General features: G+C 45.4%; 1 protein-coding gene across 4 annotated transcripts in view; it reads right to left on the minus strand.

Annotated features, from left to right (window-relative positions):
* Positions 1 to 15610, minus strand: part of MED1 (mediator complex subunit 1) — a 49545-nt gene extending 33935 nt beyond the window's left edge. Inside the window, exons 1-6 of one of the 4 annotated variants that reach the window (XM_015119526.3) lie at positions 15376 to 15610; positions 11283 to 11389; positions 6695 to 6773; positions 2590 to 2644; positions 2353 to 2485; positions 1266 to 1294 (exon numbers count right to left, since the gene is read on the minus strand). In XM_015119526.3, coding sequence (XP_014975012.1) covers positions 1266 to 1294; positions 2353 to 2485; positions 2590 to 2644; positions 6695 to 6773; positions 11283 to 11389; positions 15376 to 15400 — 428 coding nt within the window. In that variant the 5' untranslated portion in view covers positions 15401 to 15610. Of the gene's footprint in view, positions 1 to 1265; positions 1295 to 2322; positions 2486 to 2562; positions 2645 to 6694; positions 6774 to 11282; positions 11390 to 15375 lie in introns of all 4 variants that reach the window. The other 3 variants (XM_015119528.3, XM_077971428.1, XM_077971429.1) reach the window with 3 other exon arrangements.
* Between the last annotated feature and the right edge of the window lie 5021 nt (positions 15611 to 20631).

The following is a 20631-nucleotide window of genomic DNA, read 5'->3' on the forward strand; positions in this document are numbered from 1 at the left end:
TTTTTTGAGACAGTCTTGCTCTGTGCCTGGGCTAGAATGCAGTGGCGTGATCTCGGCTCACTGCAAGCTCCGCCTCCTGGGTTCACGCCATTCTCCTGCCTCAGCCTCCCGAGTAGCTGGGACTACAGGCGCCCACCACCACGCCTGGCTAATTTTTTGTATTTTTAGTAGAGATGGGGTTTCACCGTGTTAGCCAGGATGGTCTCGATCTCCTGACCTCTTAGATTTGCCCGCCTTGGCCTCCCAAAGTGCTGAGATTACAGGTGTGAGCCACTGCGCCCGGCCCTTATTTTTTTTTTTTTTTTTAAGATGGAGTCTTGCTCTGTCACCCAGGCTGGAGTGCAGTGGCACGATCTCAGCTCACTGCAACCTCCGCCTCCCAGGTTCAAGCAATTTTCTGCCTCAGCCTCATGGGTAGCTGGGATTACAGGTACTGGCCACCATGCCCAGCTAATTTTTTTTTTTTTTTTTTGAGACGGCGTCTTGCTCTGTCACCCAGGTTGGAGTGCAGTGGTGAGATCTCGGCTCACTGCAAGCTCTGCCTCCCAGGTTCACGCCACTCTCCTGCCTCAGCCTCCCGAGTAGCTGGGACCACAGATGCCCACCACCACACTCAGCTAATTTTTTTTTTTTTTAGTAGAGATGGGGTTTCACCGTGTTAGCCAGGATGATCTCAATCTCCTGACCTCATGATCCACCCGCCTCAGCCTCCCAAAGTGCTGGGATTACAGGTGTGATCCTAAATTTTATATTTTTAATAGGGATGGGGTTTCACCATCTTGGCCAGGCTGGTCTTGAACTCTTGACCTCGTGGATCCACCCGCCTCAGCCTTCCAAAGTGCTGGGATTATAGGTGCGAGCCACCGCACCCAGCCACCTTGTCTCTATTAAAAATACAAAAATTAGCCAGGCGTAGTGGCACACATATGCAGTCCCAGCCACTTAGGAGGCTGAGGCAGGAAAATTGCTTGAACCCAGGAGGCAGAGGTTGCAGTGAGCTGAGATCGTGCTACTGCACTCCACCCTGGGCGATAGAGCAAGACTCCATCTCAAAAAAAAAAAAAAAAAAAAAAGCCCTGGGATAGAGTAGGGTGAAAAGCTGTGCTATGTCAATTCAGGACGTGATTAAGTACAGACCTTAAAAGTCTTTGCCCAAGAAAATAAACTTGTTCCTGAGGAGAATAACTTCTGACCAGTCTTAAAACCTAGCTGTAAAGAACAGCACTGTCTGTCAATATCAAGGAATATAAATCTTATTTGCTCACCTTAGCTGCTGTACAAGCTCCGGACAGCTCTGAAATCAAAGAAATTATGTTAAAACATTAAAACTCCTTTAGCAACTTTGAAGATATCAAAAGTCTTTCTCTTTCTATAGCACATGTTTTACAGCAAAACCGTTAAAACTACAGATAGTCCTCATATTAAAATATTAAAAAGCACCTTCTTCCTACTTGGTGAACCATAGGATTAGGGTGAGAAATTTAAAGTCAAAGCATATGAAATAGTTTTTAAAGGAATCAACTTTCAGTAGCTTGTTTAAAACATTAAGAACTCTAATGCCATACATGGAATTCATATCAAATTGTCTGGTTACACACATTTTACATTCATCTCTATTACAGAATTTTTCAGATCATCTGTTCTTGATTATAATCTCTTTGAGGGTAGGAACCCTGAGTCATTTATTTCTGTATCCCCAGCACCTATTGTTCAATTGCGGCTCACGTTTGTTGATATGAAATGAAAAGGGTTCCCGCCGGGTGCAGTGGCTCACGCCTATAATCCCAACACTTTGAGAGGCTGAGGTGGGTGGATCACTTGAGGTCAGGAGCTAGAGAACAGCCTGGCCAACATAGAGAAACTCCATCTCTACTAAAAATACAAAAATTAGCCAGGCGTGGTGGCATACACCTATAATCCCAGCTACTTGGGAGGCTGAGGCAGGAGAATCACTTGAGTCCAGGAGGCGGAGATTACACTGAGCCGAGATCATGCCACTGCACTACAGCCTGGACAACAGAATGAGACTCTGCCTCAAAAAAAAAAAAAAAAAAAAAAAAGAAGAAGACATAAAAGAAAAGAAAAGAAAAAAGAAAAGAAGGAAGGAAGGAAGGAAGGAAAAGGTTTCCTATGGTGTTTCCACTGGTCAAAGTCTTTGGATGATGTCAGAGATGGGACCCGTGTTTTCTAAATTCCATTCTATAGCTGTTGATTTTGTAGCCCATCACATCATCTCTACAGTGGCTCATGAAAAAACCTAAACCCAAGCTCTTTAAACCCCACCAATTAATTTTAAAATTAATGTCCCTACATAAACCCCACAGATTCCAGTGAAATATCAACAACACATACCACAGGATTCTCCCCATGGTGAGCCACTTTTACATCACAAAGCTGTCCTGCAGGATCTAACTGCACTTCCACATAGAACATATCTGACGTGATGTAACATTCAGTGCCACTGGCACTGAGATGAGAGCCCAGTCTAGCAGGAACAAATCAAAACAAAAATTAATAGAAGACACATAAATAAAGCCACCCAAAGTTAACACTAAGTTAAACGTTTCTGCCTACAGAAAGACTACTTACCCATTCTGTCTTGCTATGGACTCCAAACGATCAGTCATTGCTGGTAAAGATGTTACTATAAGAGGATGAAAAAAGGAAGTCACAAAGAATGCTCCAAATAACTTAAATGGTATTCTTTGAAGACAGAAAGATTAATCCTTCCAAAACCATAAATATATTCAGTAGTTCAAATGCTTGTAATGTGCATAAAGTTTATTGGTAAGGGTTAGCTGTGGCCTATGCAGTACTAAAGGTCAAAAAAAAAGATCTATTTGAAAAATTACTGGCCGGGCGCGGTGGCTCAAGCCTGTAATCCCAGCACTTTGGGAGGCCGAGGCGGGCGGATCACAAGGTCAGGAGATCGAGACCACAGTGAAACCCTGTCTCTACTAAAAATACAAAAAATTAGCCGGGCGCGGTGGCGGGCGCCTGTAGTCCTAGCTACTCAGGAGGCTGAGGCAGGAGAATGGCGTGAACCCAGGAGGCGGAGCTTGCAGTGAGCCGAGATCGCGCCACTGCACTCCAGCCTGGGCAACAGCGTGAGACTCCGTCTCAAAAAAAAAAAAAAAAAAAAAAAAAAGAAAAATTACTGGACCTTTCTCCTCTCCTGTTTTCATTACTCCTTATGTGGGACAAGCTACCTTTAACTTAAGATACATTTATCTGCTAATGATAGAATAAGGAAGATTAACATTAAAACTAACATAAAAACAAATACTCAACATTAACAACACCATTAATCACAACAGTCAAAAGGTTAAAACAATCCAAGTGTCCACTAGCGGATGACTGGATAAACGAAATGTATATATGTAGAGAGGAGTATTTTTCAACCTTAAAAAAGGAAGAAATTCTAATAAATGCTTCAAAATAGATGAACCTTGAAGACATTATGTTAAGTGAAATAAGCCAGTCACAAAAGGACAAATATGGTATGATTCCACTTATATCAGGTATACAGAGTAGTCAAATTCATAAAGAAAGGAAGCAGAAGGCCAGGCGCGGTGGCTCAAGCCTGTAATCCCAGCACTTTGGGAGGCCGAGACGGGCGGATCACGAGGTCAGGAGATCGAGACCATCCTGGCTAACACGGTGAAACCCCGTCTCTACTAAAAAAATACAAAAAACTAGCCGGGCGAGGTGGCGGGCGCCTGTAGTCCCAGCTACTCGGGAGGCTGAGGCAGGAGAATGGTCTAAACCCGGGAGGCGGAGCTTGCAGTGAGCTGAGATCAGGCCACTGCACCCCAGCCTGGGCGACAGAGCAAGACTCTGTCTCAAAAAAAAAAAAAAAAAAAAAAGAAAGGAAGCAGAATGGTGGCTGCCAGGGACTGGGGGAAGGCGGGAATGAGACATTACAGAATGTAAGCTTGGGAAGATGAGTGAAGTTTTACAGATTGAGAGTGGTGATGATTATACAATAAATGAATGTACTTAATGCTACTGAACTATATACTTAGAAACAGAGAAAATGGTAAATTTTACGTTATCTATATTTTACCACAATTAAAACAGAAAAAAAGGCCTGGTACGGTGGCTGACGCCTGTAATCCCAGCACTTTCAGAGGCCGAGGCGGGCGGATCACAAGGTCAGGGGTTCGACCAACATGGTGAAACCCTGTCTCTAATAAAAATACAAAAATTAGCTGGGCATGGTGGTGCACACCTGTAATCCCAGCTACTCAAGAGGCAGAGGCAAGAGAATTGCTTGAACCCAGGGGGCAGTGGTTGCAATGAGCAGAGATGGCGCCACTGCACTCCAGCCTGGGTGACACAGCGACTCTGTCTCAAAAAAAAAAAAAAAAAGAAAAAAAAAAAAGATAAAGAAAATAACACTCAGTCTCTACTAAAAATACAAAATTAGCCAGGCATGGTGGCATATGCCTGTAATCCCAGCTACTTGGGAGGCTGAGGCAGAAAAATCACTTGAACCCAGGAGGCAGAGGTTGTGGTGAGCCGAGATTCCACCATTGCACTCCTGAGACCAGGCAAAGTAGCTCACACCTGTAATCCCAACACTTTGGGAGGCCAAGGCAGGCAGATTACCTGAAGTCAGGAGTCCAAGACCACCCTGGCCAACATGGCAAAACCCCATCTCTACTAAAAATCCAGAAATTAGCCGAGCGTGGTAATGGGCACCTGTAATCCCAGTTACTTAAGAGGCTGAGGCAGAAGAATCACTTGAACCCAGGAAACGGAGGTTGTAGTGAGCAGAGATCACGCCACTGCACTCCAGCCTAGGCGACAGAGTGAGACACCGTCTCCAAAGAAGAAAAAAAAAAAAAAAAACCTCAGCTGAATTAGGTTCATTTCCAGTGGATCAAAGTAAAATCTGTTTTTACTTTCATTATTCCCAAAAAATAGAATTAGTCATTATAAGCATGAATAATCAAGCTCATGACTTATATTTTACATTTATTTTCCCGGAAATTTGCTCCATAAACATCGTAAAAATCTTTTTAGAGTAAAATGTCCATCTTCTAGCCAGGCATGGTAGCTCATGCCTGTAATCCTAGCAATTTGGGAGGCTGAGGCAGGTGGATCACGAGGTCAGGAGATCGATACCATCCTGGCTAATGCGGTGAAACCCCATCTCTACTAAAAATACAAAAAATTAGCCAGGCATGGTAGGATGCACCTGTAGTCCCAGCTGCTTGGGAGGCTGAGCCAGGAGAATCGCTTGAACCCAGGAAGTGGAGGTTGCAGTGAGCCAAGATTGTGCCACTGCACTCCAGCCTGGGAGACAGAGTGAGACTGTGTCTTAAAACAAACAAACAAAAAAAAACGTCGCCAGGTGCAGTGGCTCACACCTGTGATCCCAGCACTTTGGGAGGCCAAGGCGGGTGAATCACCTGAGGTTGAGAGATCAAGACCAGCCTGACCAACATGAAAAACCCTGTCTCTACTAAAAATACAAAATTAGCCGGGCATGATGGCATATGCCCATAATCCCAGCTACTTGGGAGGCCGAGGCAGAAGAATCACTTGAACCCAGGAGGCAGAGGTTGTCGTAAGCTGAGATTCCACCATTGCACTCCAGCCAGGGCAACAAGAGTGAAACTCTGTCTCAAAAAAAAAAAAAAAAAGTCCATCTTCTTATCGAGATTAATCAGAAAAAAACATGTGAAGAAAAAAAAAACTTTGCCGGGCGTGGTGGCTCACGCCTGTAATCCCAGCACTTTGGGAGGCCGAGGCGGGTGGATCACAAGGTCAGGAGATTGAGACCATCCTGGCTAACATGGTGAAACCCCATCTCTACTAAAAAATAGAAAAAAATTAGCCGGGCGTGGTGGCGGGTGCCGGTAGTCCCAGCTACTCCAGAGGCTGAGGCACAAGAATGGCATGAACCCAGGAGGCGGAGCTTGCAGTGAGCCAAGATTGTGCCACTGCACTCCAGCCTGGGCGACACAGCAAGACTCCGTCTCAAAAAAAAAAAAAAAAAAAAAAACCGGAAAAAAAAAACTTTTCCCAGGTATCTCTTTTTTTTTTTTTTTTTATTTGAGACAGAGTCTCGCCCTGTTGCCTGGGCTGGACTGCAATGGTGTGATTTCGGCTCATTGCAACCTCCGGCTCCCCAGTTCACACTATTCTCCTGCCTCAGCCTCCCAAGAAGCTGGGATTATAGGTGCCCACCACCACGCCCAGCTAATTTTGTATTTTTAGCAGAGACAGTATTTTTAGTAGATACTAAAAACATGATTCTATACAGCTACTCAGGAGGCTGGGACTCCCGCCACATGCCCGGCTAATTTTTGTATTTTTAGTGGAGATGGGGTTTCACCATGTTGGCCAAAGCTGGTCTCAAACTCCTGACCTTGTGATCCGCCCGCCTCAGCCTCCCAAAGTGCTGGGATTACAGGAGTGAGCCACCGCACCCGACCTCCCCGGGTATCTTATATTACCCTTCATCATTTATCTTTTAATCTCTATCATCCTCCAAAACAGGATCGAAAATAAATGTTTCAAACTATAGCAAAAAGCTCATTCCAACTCCATAAATGAATGCAAGAGCAATATCTAGTATATAAAGTAGACCTACCTCAATTTATACTTCAAGTCTAAGTATAAAATGGTCCTTCTTAAACTGGGGGTTTTGTGAAATCAGCATATTTCAAAAGCGTTTACAAACCTTTGAGAGCCTTCTGCAATGTCTCCAAACAGCTGACCAAATGTTGATGCCCTCCAGAACTCATCACAACCCTCTTCTCCTGTGTCAAGTGGGAAAACATTTGAGGTGAAAATTAACCAGGCCAACAGTGTTTTGGGTAAACATACACATTATCCTAGTAGTAATATTGCAGGACAGTCTATAGACTCAATATAGGCTACAGACTTTGTAGACTATATAGAGTAACACTGATCTACAAGTGTTACTCTGTCCATCCATCCAAAGGAAGAAAAATCCATATACATGAGTGTAGAAAAAGGTATTCCTCAGCCAGGCACAGGCTCATGCCTGTAATTCTAGCACACTGGGAGGCCAAAGCTGAATAATCACTTGAGTCCAGGAGTTCGAGACCAGCCAAGGCAAGATAGAGAGATCCTGTTTCTATTTAGTTAAAAACAAAAAAGAAAAAGAAAAACATATTTCCACATCTAAAACAAGAAAACCTTTACAGAAATATTAGGAAGAATCAAAATGTAATAGATGAGATCTGCCTCCTGTGGAAGTGACTATATGCTAAGATATAAACAGTTAAATAAGATGGCTCAGGAGATTTGGTAGTGTACAAATTTAACAAGGTGATTTGCATGTAATCTGAGAAACACAACCAAATTTTAGGAAAATGAGATTGACTCTAAAAAATAGAACATGTAGGCTGGGTGCGGTGGCTCACGCCTGCAATCCTAGCACCTTGGGAGGCCAAGGCAGGTGGATCATGAGGTCATGAGGTCAAGAGATCGAGACCATTCTGGTCAACATGGTGAAACTCCATCTCTACCAAAAATACAAAAATTATCCGGGTGTGGTGGCGCATGCCTGTAGTGCCAGCTACTCAAGAGGCTGAAGCAGGAGAATCGCTTGAACCTGGGAGGCAGAGGTTGCAGTGAGCTGAGATCGTGCCACTGCACTCCGGCCTGGCAACAGAGCGAGAATCTGTCTTGGAAAAAAAAAAAAAGAAACAGAAAAGACACAGAACATGTAGTCCAGAAAAGGGACTTCCAAAGAACAAAAAACTTAGCCCAGTTTTCCTAATGCTATCCAGTGAAGAAGTTTCCCTCTGAAAAACATTCCATTCCCTAAAAATGTGAACAATTTTCTGGTATAAGGATAGTTTTCCAGGCTTTTCCATGTTGCAAATAAATCTATCTCACTGCTCTAATTCTCCCTTACAAAACAAAGTAATTTATTAATAATCTGAAATCTCTTGATTCTTGACAGGAGAAGAGGTGCTCTGGTCAATGAATACCAGTATTATGAAAACTGGAAAACTAAACGTTTTGTTATAAATTAATAAATAAGCATATAGTATGTCAGTTGTTGAAAACTTTTTTTGTTGTTTTATGAGATGGAGTCTCGCTCTGATGCCCAGGCTGGAGTGCAGTAGCGTGATCTCCGCTCACTGCAACCTCCACCTCCTGGGTTCAAGCAATTCTCCTGTCTCAGCCTCCTGAGTAGCTGGGACTACAGGCACCTGCCACCACAACTGGCTAATTTTGTCTTTTTAGTAGAGACAGGGTTTCACCTTGTTGGTCAGGCTGGTCTCGACCTCCTGACCTCAGGTGATTCACCCACCTCGGCCACCCAAAGTGCTGGGATTACACGTGTGAACCACCACGCCCGGCCACGAAAACTCTATAAAACCTTAACATACCAATAAAATTAGGTTTCTGAATCTGCAAAACTGACAAGTAGACATGGAAAGTCATGGTGACCAAACCAAGATAGTGGGTACCCAAACAGAGGGCCTTAATAGCCACCTGGAATCCTTCTATCTCACAATGTCTCTCTAATGACAGTATCTTCTACAGAACATATTTCAAGCTAGAATTTGGTTGCCTTAAGGAATAAAAATGACAACTTGGGCCAGGCGCAGTGGCTCACACCTGTAATCACAGCACTTTGAGAGGCTGAAGTGGGTGGATCACAAGGTCAGGAGTTCGAGACCAGCCTGGCTAACACGGTGAAACCCCATCTCCACTAAAAATACAAAAATTAGCTGGGCATGGTGGCGGGAGCCCCAGCCTCCTGAGTAGCTGTACAGAATCACTTGAACCCAGGAGACAGAGGATGCAGTGAGCCAAGATCCTGCCACTGCACTCCAGCCTGGGCGACAGATGGAGACTCCATCTTAAAAAAAAAAAAAAAAATTAATCCGCCAGGCATGGTGGCTCACACTGTAATCATAACACTTTGGGAGGCCAAGGTGGGTGGATCACTTGAGCCCACAAGTTTGAGACCAGCCTGGGCCACATGGTAAAAACCTATTTCTGACTGGAAGCAGTGGCTCACGCCTGCAATCCCAACACTTTGAGAGGCCAAGACCAGCAGATTACGAGGTCAGGAGATCAAGACCATCCTGGCTAACACGCTGAAACTCTGTCTGTACTAAAAATACAAAAAATTAGCTGGGTGTGGCAGCGGGCACCTGTAGTTCCAGCTACTCAGGAGGCCGAGGCAGGAGAATGGTGTGAACCCAGGAGGCAGAACTTGTAGTGAGCCGAGATCACACCACTGCACTCCAGCCCGGGGGGACAGAGCAAGACTCAATCTCAAAAAAAAAAAAAGAAAAAAAAAAACCTATTTCTACAAAAATGTAAAAAACTAGCTGTACAGCCGGGCACAGTGGCACACGCCTGTAATCCCAGGACTTTGGGAGGCCAAGGCAGGCAGATCACGAGGTCAGGAGATGGAGACCATCCTGGCCAACGCGGTGAAACCCCATCTCTACTAAAATACAAAAAATTAGCCAGGCATGGTGGCGTGCACCTCTAGTCCTAGCTACTTGGGAGGTTGAAGCAGGGGAATCACTAGAACCCGAGAGACAGAGGTTGCGGTGAGCTGAGATCACACTATTGCACTCCAGACTGGCCACAGAGACTCCATCTCAAAGAAAAAAAAAAAAAAAAACTAGCCAGGCATGGTTACATGCACCTGTTGTCCCAGATACTGGGAGGCTGAGGTGGGAGAACCACCTAAGCCTGGGAAGTCAAAGCTACAGTGAGCCATGATCATGCCACTGCACTTGAGCCTAGATGACAAAATAAGACCCGATCTCAAAAAAAAGAATGAATCAAAAACTCTTCTAGTACAGGCTGGGCAGACCTAATTAGAAAATCAAAAATCTGTAATGCTCCAAAATCCAAAACCTTTTTAGCATTCACAATGATGCCATCAAAGATTTCACACCTGACCTCATATAACAGGGTCATGGTCAAAATGCAGTCAAAACGGCTGGGCATGGTTGCTCACACCTGTAATCCCAGCACTTTGGGAGGCCAAGGCAGGTGGATCACCTGAGGTCAGGAGTTGAAGACCAGCCTGACCGACAAGGAAAAACCCCATCTCTACTAAAAACATAAAAATTAGCCAGGCGTGATGGCCCATTCCTGTAATCCCAGCTATTCAGGAGGCTGAGGCAGAAGAATCACTTGAACCTGGGAGGCAGAGGTTGTAGTGAGCCAAGATCGGTCCATTACACTCCAGCCTGGGCAACAAGAGTGAAACTCCGTCTCAAAATAAAAAAATAAAAAATAAAAAAACTTTGTTTCATGCACAAAAGTATTAAATATATTATTAAATATATTGTATAGGCCGGGCGTGGTGGCTCAAGCCCGTAATCCCAGCACTTTGGGAGGCCGAGATGGGCGGATCACGAGATCAGGAGATCGAGACCATCCTGGCTAACATGGTGAAACCCCGTCTCTACTAAGAAATACAAAAAAACTAGCCGGGCGAGGTGGCGGGCGCCTGTAGTCCCAGCTACTCCGGAGGCTGAGGCAGGAGAATGGCGTAAACCCGGGAGGTGGAGCTTGCAGTGAGCTGAGATCTGGCCACTGCACTCCAGCCTGGGCGACAGAGCGAGACTCCGCCTCAAAAAAAAAAAAAAAAAAAATATATATATATAGTATAAAATTACCTTCAGGCTATATCTATAAGGTGTATGAAACATAAATTCTGTGTTTAGACTTGGGTCCCATCCCCCAAGATATCTCACTATGTATTTGCAAATATTCCAAAATTCAAAACAATCCAAAATCTGAAACACTTCTGGGCCCAAGCATTTCAGATAAGGGATATTCAACCTGTAGTATAGATACAATAAGACTCCTAAAGTTGAAACCACCATGTATTCAGATGTTTTATGAAGATAGTATGAATACATTTACATGAGGAACTTAGCGTATTAAGAATAATTATCGGGCCGGGCGCGGTGGCTCAAGCCTGTAATCCCAGCACTTTGGGAGGTCGAGACGGGCGGATCACGAGGTCAGGAGATCAAGACCATCCTGGCTAACACGGCGAAACCCCGTCTCTACTAAAAAATACAAAAAACTAGCCAGGCGAGGTGGCGGGCGCCTGTAGTCCCAGCTACACGGGAGGCAGAGGCAGGAGAATGGCGTGAACCCGGGAGGCGGAGCTTGCAGTGAGCTGAGATCCGGCCACTGCACTCCAGCCCGGGCGACAGAGCGAGACTCCGTCTCACAAAAAAAAAAAAAAAAAAAAGAATAATTATCTACGCAAAACACTTTACCCACTTCACCACAATCCTTACCATGACTTGACGCACAAGCTTAATGGTTTCACTCCAAGGTCTATTTTGGTTAAATTTTGCATGGAGCCGTTCCAGGAGAGAACTCATCTTACTCAGCTTTTCCGACTCTGCGATTCAAATCAGAAAACGTCATCAGTAACTGTTCTATCAAGACTATCCACAGTTTTCCTTGCAAAATAAATTCCCACACTTCATCTCAGTAAGAATTCAGTTAAAATATTTTCCAAAATCATTTTACTTCAAAATATCCAAAGAAGACATTTTTAGGCCGGGCGCGGTGGCTCAAGCCTGTAATCCCAGCACTTTGGGAGGCCGAGACGGGCGGATCACGAGGTCAGGAGATCGAGACCATCCTGGCTAACACGGTGAAACCCCATCTCTACTAAAAAAAATACAAAAAACTAGCCGGGCGAAGTGGCGGGCGCCTGTGGTCCCAGCTACTCGGGAGGCTGAGGCAGAAGAATGGCGTAAACCCGGGAGGCAGAGCTTGCAGTGAGCTGAGATCCGGCCACTGCACTCCAGCCTGGGCGACAGAGCCAGACTCAGTCTCAAAAAAAAAAAAAAAAAAAAAAGAAAAGAAGACATTTTTAATGGCAAGATGACACACAAATTATAGGTCTGATGTAAGGAATACCATACAGCTGGACTGTTTTCTATCCAAACTTTTTTTTTTTTTGAGACGAAGTTTCACTCTTGATGCACAGGCTGGAATGCAATGGCGCGATCTCGGCTCACTGCAACCTCTACCTCCTCCCAGGTTCAACCAGTACTCCTGCCTCAGCCTCCCAAGTAGCTGGGATTACAGGCACGCACCACTACACCAAGCTAATTTTGTATTTTTAGTAGAGATGGGGTTTTACCACATTGGTCAGGCTGGTCTCGAACTCCCGACCTCAGATGATCCGTCCACTCGGCCTCCCAAACTGCTGGGATTACAGGTGTGAGCCACCACACCCGACCTCAAGCACTAGTAAAAGTGCTGGGGAGGCCAGACACTGTGGCTCACACCTGTAATCCTCACTAGCACTTTGGGAGGCCAACATGGGAGAATACTTAAGCTGGGGAGTTCAACTACAGCTTGGGCAACATAACAAGATCTCGTCACTACTTTAAAAAAAAAAAAATTTGTCAGGCCAAGCGCAGTGGCTCACACCTGTAACCCCAGCATTTTAAAAAGCCGAAGCAGGCAGATTACCTAAGTCAAGAGCTTGAGACCACCGTGGTCAACATGGTGAAACTCTATCTCTACTTTTTTTTTTTTTTTTTGAAATGGAGTTTTGCTCTGTCACCTAGGCTGGAGTACAGTGGTGCAATCTTGGCTCACTGCAACCTCCGCCTCCCGAGTTCAAGCAATTCCCCTGCCTCAGCCTCCCTAGTAGCTGGAATTATAGGCATGTACCACCACACCCAGCTAATTTTTGTATTTTTAGTACAGACGGGGTTTCACCATGTTGGCCAAGTTGCTCTCGAACTCCTGACCTCAGATGATCCACCCACCTCAGCCTACCAAAGTGCTGGGATTACAGGCCTGAGACACCGCACCGGCCAAACCCTGTCTCTACTGAAAATACAAAATTAGCCTGGTATGGTGGTGCATGCCTGTAATCCCAGCTACTTGGGAGGCTAAGGCAGGAGAATAGCTTGAATCCAGAAGGCAAAGGCTGCAGTGAGCCGAGATCACACTACTGCACTCCAGCATTAGCAAGAGCAAAACTCTGTCTCAAAAAAAAAGAAAAAGAAAAAAATTAGCCAAGCCTCCTGGCATGTGCCTATAGTCAGTCCCCATCTACTCTGGAGGCTGAGGCAGAAGGATCACCTTAGCCTGGGAGGTCGAAGCTTCAGAGATGGGCCTTGATCACACCACTTACTCCATCCTGAGCAACAGATGGAGACATTGTGTCAAAAAAAAGTTATTGAACTGGGTTAGAGAGGAAAATTTTTTAAAAAAAGAAAAAGAATAAATGAAATTGCTAAAAAGACAGCAGTGAACAAACCAGACAAAAACTCCTACTTCACAAAGTTTCCATTTTTACCCTTCTCCCCTTGCACCTGAGGAGTACATTTTTTCTTTTTTTTTTTTTTTTTTTAAGACAGAGCATCACCCTGCAGCCCCGGCTTAAGTGCATTGGCACAATCAAGGTCTACTGTAGCCTCGACCTCCCATGCTCCAGGATCAAGTGATCCTCCCAGCTCAGCCTTCAGAGTAGCTGGGGCTATAGCTAATTTTTCCTTGAAACAGGGTCTCGCTCTGTCACCCAGGTTGGAGTGCAGTGGCACAATTCTGGCTCACTGGAGCCTTGACCTACAGGATTCAGGTAATCCTCCCACCTCAGCCTCCCAAGTAGCTGAGACTACTGGCTTGTGCCACCATGCCTAGTTAATTTTTATATTTGTTGTAGAGACAGGCTTTTGCCAGGTTGTCCAGGCTGGTCTCCAACTTGTGAGCTCAAGTGATCTGCCTGCTTCGGTCTCCCAAAGTGCTGGGACTACATCCTTGAGTCACTACCTGGTCCTAATTTTTTTTATTTTTTATTTTATTTATTTATTTATTTTTAATTAATTTATTTATATTTTTGAGACGGAGTTTTGCTCTCGTTGCCCAGACTGGAGTCCAGTGGCACCACCTTGGCTCACTGCAACCTCCACCTCCTGGGTTTGAGTGATTCTCCTGCCTCAGTCTCCCAAGTAGCTGGGATTGCAGGCATGCCACCATGCCGGGCTAATTTTGTATTTTTAGTAGAGACAGGGTTTCACCATGTTGGCCAGGCTGGTCTTGAACTCTTGACCTCAGGTGATCCGCCACCTTGGTCTCCCAAAATGCTGGGATTACAGGAATGAGCCACCACGCCCAGCCAATTTTTTTTTTTTTTTTTTTTTTTTTTTGAGAGGAAGTTTCCCTCTTGTTGCCCAGGCAGGAGTGCAATGGCACAATCTTGGCTCACCACAACCTCCACCTCCTGGGTTCAAGTGATCCTCCCACCTCAGCCTCCCAAGTAGCTGGGATTACAGACATACACCACCACAGCCAGCTAATTTTGTGTTTTTAGTAGAGCCAGGGTTTCTCCATGTTGGTCAGGCTGGTCTCAATCTCCCGACCTCAGGTGATCCGCCCGCCTCGACTTCCCAAAGTGCTGGGATTACAGGCGTGAGCCACGGCGCCCGGCAATTTTTCATTTTTTTGTAGAGACAGGGCCTCACTATGTTGCCCAGGCAGGTCTCGAACTCCTGGGCTCAAGGGATCCTCCAGCCTCAGCCTCCCAAAGCGCAGGGATTACAGATGTGAGTCACTGCTCCCGCGGGGCCTCACCTTTCGACCTCTCCTCCAAAACACACTCCTTGTTTTTCTTGAGAAACCTGCTGATAAATATCTGCACTTCGATGCTCCAAGATTTTTTGAGCGACTATTACGTTCCAGAAACTATATAAAAATGAATCAGGCAAGGACCCTAATCTGCAAAGCTCAGAGTAAACTGGAGATAAACAAACAATAACACAGCTCACTGTATCAACAGAACTATGCCCAAAATGCCAAGGAAGCATCTAAGCCGGAGTGTGGAACTTTAGAAAATCTTAGTAAAGTTCCCCAGGAAAGTTGTTTTTCTGCAGTTATTAGTTCGGTCAATAAAAGAATGAAATTCAGCACAGTTTAAAAATACACAACAGTACAGGATCTGAACACTTGACATTGTAGGGATCCGCTGGCTGCTAATAAATACAAGGAATTAATCATTTCATTCATGCCAAAATAGTCTCCAGTACGTTTACACACAGCCCTAAATTTATTCAGGCGTCTCTTCTGGAAGGAGATGTAAGCTGGTTTTGTATTCACTAGCCCCGTCTCGCACCACTTTAGGCCAAAAGTGCCCTAGCCGAGCATGAAATCTTCACAGAAGTTGAGAGTCCCCATCACCCCAAAGTCGAAGCTCTATAGTCATCAAGGAGGGTATAGTGACAATCTAAAACTCATACACATTCCCTCTCCCGGACTCTGTGCCCCTCAAGTGGCCCCCATGGGACATCTGCAAGAACCTTCTCTCACAAACTGGCTCCCCCAGTTGTGTCCCGCCCCCTCCTTTCCCCCTCAGTCACTTACCCTCGGTTTCCCCCTGAGCTTTCATCCTGAAGGCGGCGAGAGACTGGATCTGCCACAAAAGGATAAGCCCTTCCCCACCACTAACGGGGGAAACAAGTTGGCTCGGGATTCCAGGACGCAGGGTACCAGCAGTCCCTACTCTTCGCGGGAAGGATCAGTCTGAAGTCCCCGGCGGCAAGAAGAGAAGGGTGCTCGAGGCCGCCGCCATCTTCCCCAACGGAACTTCCCAAAATTCGCGAGATAAACCGTGGTCCTGCCAGAAAGAGGAAAAGGACAGGGCATCGAAATCTCGCGAATATTGGTCGATGCGTGGGCCTCGCGAGATTTCTTTCAGCCCTGTCTTCTTTGATCTGAGTTGTCTCAGGCCTCACGCCGCTGTATGTAGCTTTCAGCTCCCTTCGGAAACCGGCATTTTTTTGTTTATTTTATTTTAGCAGTTAACTCGCAAATTAACTGATTAATTAACATGTCGCTGTACTTAAAGACTGGCTTTTTTTTTTTTTTTTTTTTTTTTTTTGACACGGAGCCTTGCTCTTGTCGCCCAGGCCGGAGTGCAATGGCACGATCTCGGCTCACTGCAACCTCCGTCTCCCGGGTTCAAGCGATTCTCCTGCCTCAGCCTCCATAGTAGCTGGGATTACAGGCACCCGCCACCACGCCTGGCTAATTTTTGTATTTTTAGTAGAGACGGCGTTTCGCCTTGGCTAGTCACCCGGCCAAGACTAGCATTTCAAAGGGTATCGGTATCAGAAATGTCTTATGAAAAATAAGTTTAACCTGAGATACTAGATGCAGTAATTACATCCTAAGAAAGATAGTGGCGCGGCCGGGCGCGGTGGCTCACGCCTGTAATCCCAGCACTTTGGGAGGCCGAGGCAGGCGGATCACGAGGTCAGGAGATCGAGACCATCCTGGCTAACACGGTGAAACCCCGTCTCTACCAAAAATACAAAAAAATTAGCCGGGCGTGGTGGCAGGTGCCTGTAGTCCCAGCTACTCGGGAGGCTGAGGCAGGAGAATGGCGTGAACCCGGGAGGCGGAGCTTGCAGTGAGCGGAGATCGTGACACTGAACTCCAGCCTAGGCGACAGAGCGAGACTCCGTCTCAAAAAAAAAAAAAAAAAAGATAGTGGCGCATTGTAACATGATGTTCAAAGCGAGACTAGCACAGTTCATTCCCCTTTTCTCATTTTTTTCGTTTCAAAATTATTTCTGGCTGGCCGCAGTGGCTCACGCCTGTAATCCCCACACTTTGGGAGGCCGAGGCAGGTGGATCAAATGAGGTCAGGAGTTTGAGACCAGCCTGGCTAACATGGTGAATCTCCGTCTCTACGAAAAATACAAAAATTAGCCCGGTGGTGCGCTCCTGTAATCCCAGCTATTCAGGAGGCTGAGGCAGGAGGATCACTTGAACCCATGAAGCATAAATTGCAGTGAGCAGAGATCATGTCACTGCACTCTAGCCTGGGTGACAGAGTGAGACTCTGTCTCAAAAAAAAAAGAAAAAACTGTATAATTTGCTATCCTCAAACTAAGTGTTCTTCACTTAGTAAGCATCTGTGGAGTCCTAATATGTGTATATTTGGAACTGGTAATACAAACATGAAAACACGACCAGGCACAGAGCTACTCAGGAGGCTGAAGCAGGAGAATCGCTTAAATCCCGGAGGCAGAGGTTGCAGTGAGCCGAGATCATGCTACTGCACTCCAGCCTGAGTGGTAGAGCAAGACGCTGTCTCAGACAAATAAACAACCATAAAAACACAACCCTAGCCTTTGATAGGCTAATCTTATTTAGAGTTCTGAAAATATGATTGTTCACTGTAATCACAGGGGCTCAAATTTTTTTCATTAATTATTATGCCCTAAGTACCAATGCCAGATACCCAACTACACTTTCTCATGGAAACTTTTTATACAAATAAAAAATAAATGTCTGTACTAAGTGTTGCTAGTACATTTTTAACTTTATAAAGCTTATAAATAAGCTTTACTAACTTCTGGTTACACAATCGAATGAGAAGTTATTTGTCATCTGAAAATGCAGATGAAACACACCATTGGAAAAGTTCTACTCTAGAAGATAACAGAGCAATGTCCTTTGGGAGGCTGAGGCGGGCACTTGAGGTCAGGAGGTCGAGACCAGCCTGGCCAAAATGGTGAAACCCCATCTCTACTAAAAATACAAAAAATTAGCCCAGTGTGGTGACACATGCCTGTAATCCCAGCTACTGGGGAGGCTGAGGCAGGAGAATCGCTTCAATCCGGGAGGTGGAGGTTGCAGTGAGCCAAGATCGTGCCATTGCACTTCAGTCTGGACAACAAGAGCAAGACTCCGTCTCAAAAAAAAAAAAGCAATGTCATTAAACAAGAAAAGTGGCCGGGCGCGGTGGCTCACGCCTGTAATCCCAGCACTTTGGGAGGCCGAGACGGGCGGATCACGAGGTCAGGAGATCGAGACCATCCTGGCTAACACGGTGAAACCCCGTCTCTACTAAAAAAAATACAAAAAACTAGCCGGGCGAGGTGGCGGGCGCCTATAGTCCCAGCTACTCGGGAGGCTGAGGCAGGAGAATGGCGTGAACCCGGGAGGCGGAGCTTGCAGTGAACTGAGATCCGGCCACTGCACTCCAGCCTGGGTGACAGAGCAAGACTCCATCTCAAAAAAAAAAAAAACAAAACAAGAAAAGTATTCAAGGTACATATAGGAACAGTATTTATATATGGCAAAATGGGTACAGTGGGCAAATTGTAAGTGACTAAGCTTTGAAGGAGGATCCAAAGGACTCTTTTTTTTTTTTTTTTTTGGTGACAGAGTCTCGCTCTGTCATCTGGGCTGGAGTGCAGTGGCACAATCTCAGCTCACTGCAACCCCTGCCTCCCAGGTTCAAGCAATTCTGCCTCAGCCTCCCAAGTAGCTGAGACTATAGGTGTACACCACTACACCTGGCTAATTTTTTTGTATTTTAGTAGAGACGGAGTTTCACCATGTTGCCCAGGCTGGTCTCGATCTCCTGAGCTCAGGCAATCCACCCACGCCGGCCTCCCCAAGTGTTAGGATTACAGGCATGAGCCACCGTGTCCGGCCCAAAGGACTCTTTTTTTTTTTTTTTTTTTTTTTTTTTTTTGAGACGGAGTCTCGCTCTGTCGCCCAGGCTGGAGTGCAGTGGCCAGATCTCAGCTCACTGCAAGCTCCGCCTCCCGGGTTTACGCCATTCTCCTGCCTCAGCCTCCCGAGTAGCTGGGACTACAGGCGCCCGCCACCTCGCCCGGCTAGTTTTTTTGTATTTTTAGTAGAGACGGGATTTCACCATGTTAGCCAGGATGGTCTCGATCTCCTGACCTTGTGATCCGCCCGTCTCGGCCTCCCAAAGTGCTGGGATTACAGGCTTGAGCCACCGCGCCCGGCCTCCCAAAGGACTCTTTAAATCTAAAATCTAAACTAACAAATTGGTTTGTGGGGAAAAAGAGCTATTGAAACTTTAGTTAAATGTCTCTTCTTGTGCACAGCATAAATAGAAACTTTCTGACTTGTTTTAGTAGATTTACAGGCAAAGTATTGCCACCGCCTGACTGATCACTTGGGGTTCACAGAGTTGCCCTGACTCTCTGCCCTTGAAGGTTATGCAAATAAAGCAAATGGAGCAGTCCTGGAATTTCTGAGTTCAAAGTTTTTCTGTAGAATGAAGCAACCCTTATTTTACAAAAGCACTATTCTCACCAGTTATTGGATCAATACCTGCAGTTTACAGTAGATATTGTATTTAAAAATTTAGATACAGAGATTTTCTGGTGCAGAATTTTATTCACCAAAATGAGGAATACCATGTTAGGGAGATTATAAGAAAGAAAGAAAGGAAGAAAGGATGAAAGAAAGAAAGAGAGAGAGAAAGAAAGAAACAAAGAAAGAAAGAAAGAAAGAAGAAAGAAAGAGAAAGAAAGAAAGAGAAAGAAAGAAAGAAAGAAAGAAAGAAAGAAAGAAAGAAAGAAAGAAAGAAAGAAAGAAAGAAAGAAAGAAAACGAAAAAAGGGAGGGAGGGAGGAAGGAAAGGGAGAAGGGGGGAGAGGAGGGGAGGAAAGAAAGAAGAAAGAAAGGGAAAGAAAGAGAGGAAGGAGGGAGGGAGGGTTGAAAGAGAAAGAGAGAGAGAAAGAAAGAGAAAAAAAGAAATGAAAGAAAGAGGAAGTGCAGTTCAATAGAAAGTACTGGTTTAGGATGTAGAAATGAGGTGTTCCGGCTTCAGGCACTTCTTACACTTAAGTATAAACATGGTCCAATCTAATTCCTTGTGAGTCTCAGTTTAACCTATATTAGATGTCAATAATAATAACATAGGTAGGGGCGCAGTGGCTCACGCCTATAATCCCAGTCCTTTGGGAGGCTGAGGTGGGTGAATCACTTAAGGTCAGGAGTTTGAGACCAGCCTGGCCAACATGGCTAAACCTTGTCTCTACTAATAATACAAAATACAAAATAATACAAAAAAAATACCTAGGTAGCCGGGCGCGGTGGCTCAAGCCTGTAATCCCAGCACTTTGGGAGGCCGAGGCGGGTGGATCACGAGGTCAGGAGATCGAGACCATCCCTGGCTAACATGGTGAAACCCCGTCTCTACTAAAAATACAAAAAACTAGCCGGGCGTGGTGGCAGGCGCCTGTAGTCCCAGCTACTCGGAGGCTGAGGCAGGAGAATGGCGTGAACCCAGGAGGCGGAGCTTGCAGTGAGCTGAGATCGCGCCACTGCACCCCAGCCTGGGCGACACAGCGAGACTCCGTCTCAAAAAAAAAAAAAAAAAAATAGCTAGGCATAGTGGTGTGCGCCTGTAATCCCAGCTACTTGGAAGGCTGAGGCAGGAGAATTGCTTGAACCCAGGAGGTGGAGGTTGCAGTTAGCCAAGATCCTGCCACTGCACTCCAGCCTAGGCCACAGATTGAAACTGTCTCAATAATCATCATAATAATAATAGGCCCGGTGCAGTGGCTCACGCCTGTAATCATGCCACTGCACTCCAGCCTGGGCGACAGAGGGAGACTTCGTCTCAAAAAAATAAATAAAAATAATAATAATAACGTAATTTCATTAGTTTATTCAATTGAAATTTATTGACGGGATTAAGAGTTCCATGAAAAATTTTAAAGTGCTATAGAAATACAAGATATTGTAAGTGCAAAGTTTCAGTGATAAAGCTTCATTCATTCATTCCTTTGTGGTCTCTAATTGGCTTCAAGAGGCAGTAACAGAGAATTTTAAGTTTTGGCCA

The sequence above is a fragment of the Macaca mulatta genome, chromosome 16 (assembly GCF_049350105.2).
Source record: "Macaca mulatta isolate MMU2019108-1 chromosome 16, T2T-MMU8v2.0, whole genome shotgun sequence".
Taxonomy (NCBI): domain Eukaryota; kingdom Metazoa; phylum Chordata; class Mammalia; order Primates; family Cercopithecidae; genus Macaca; species Macaca mulatta.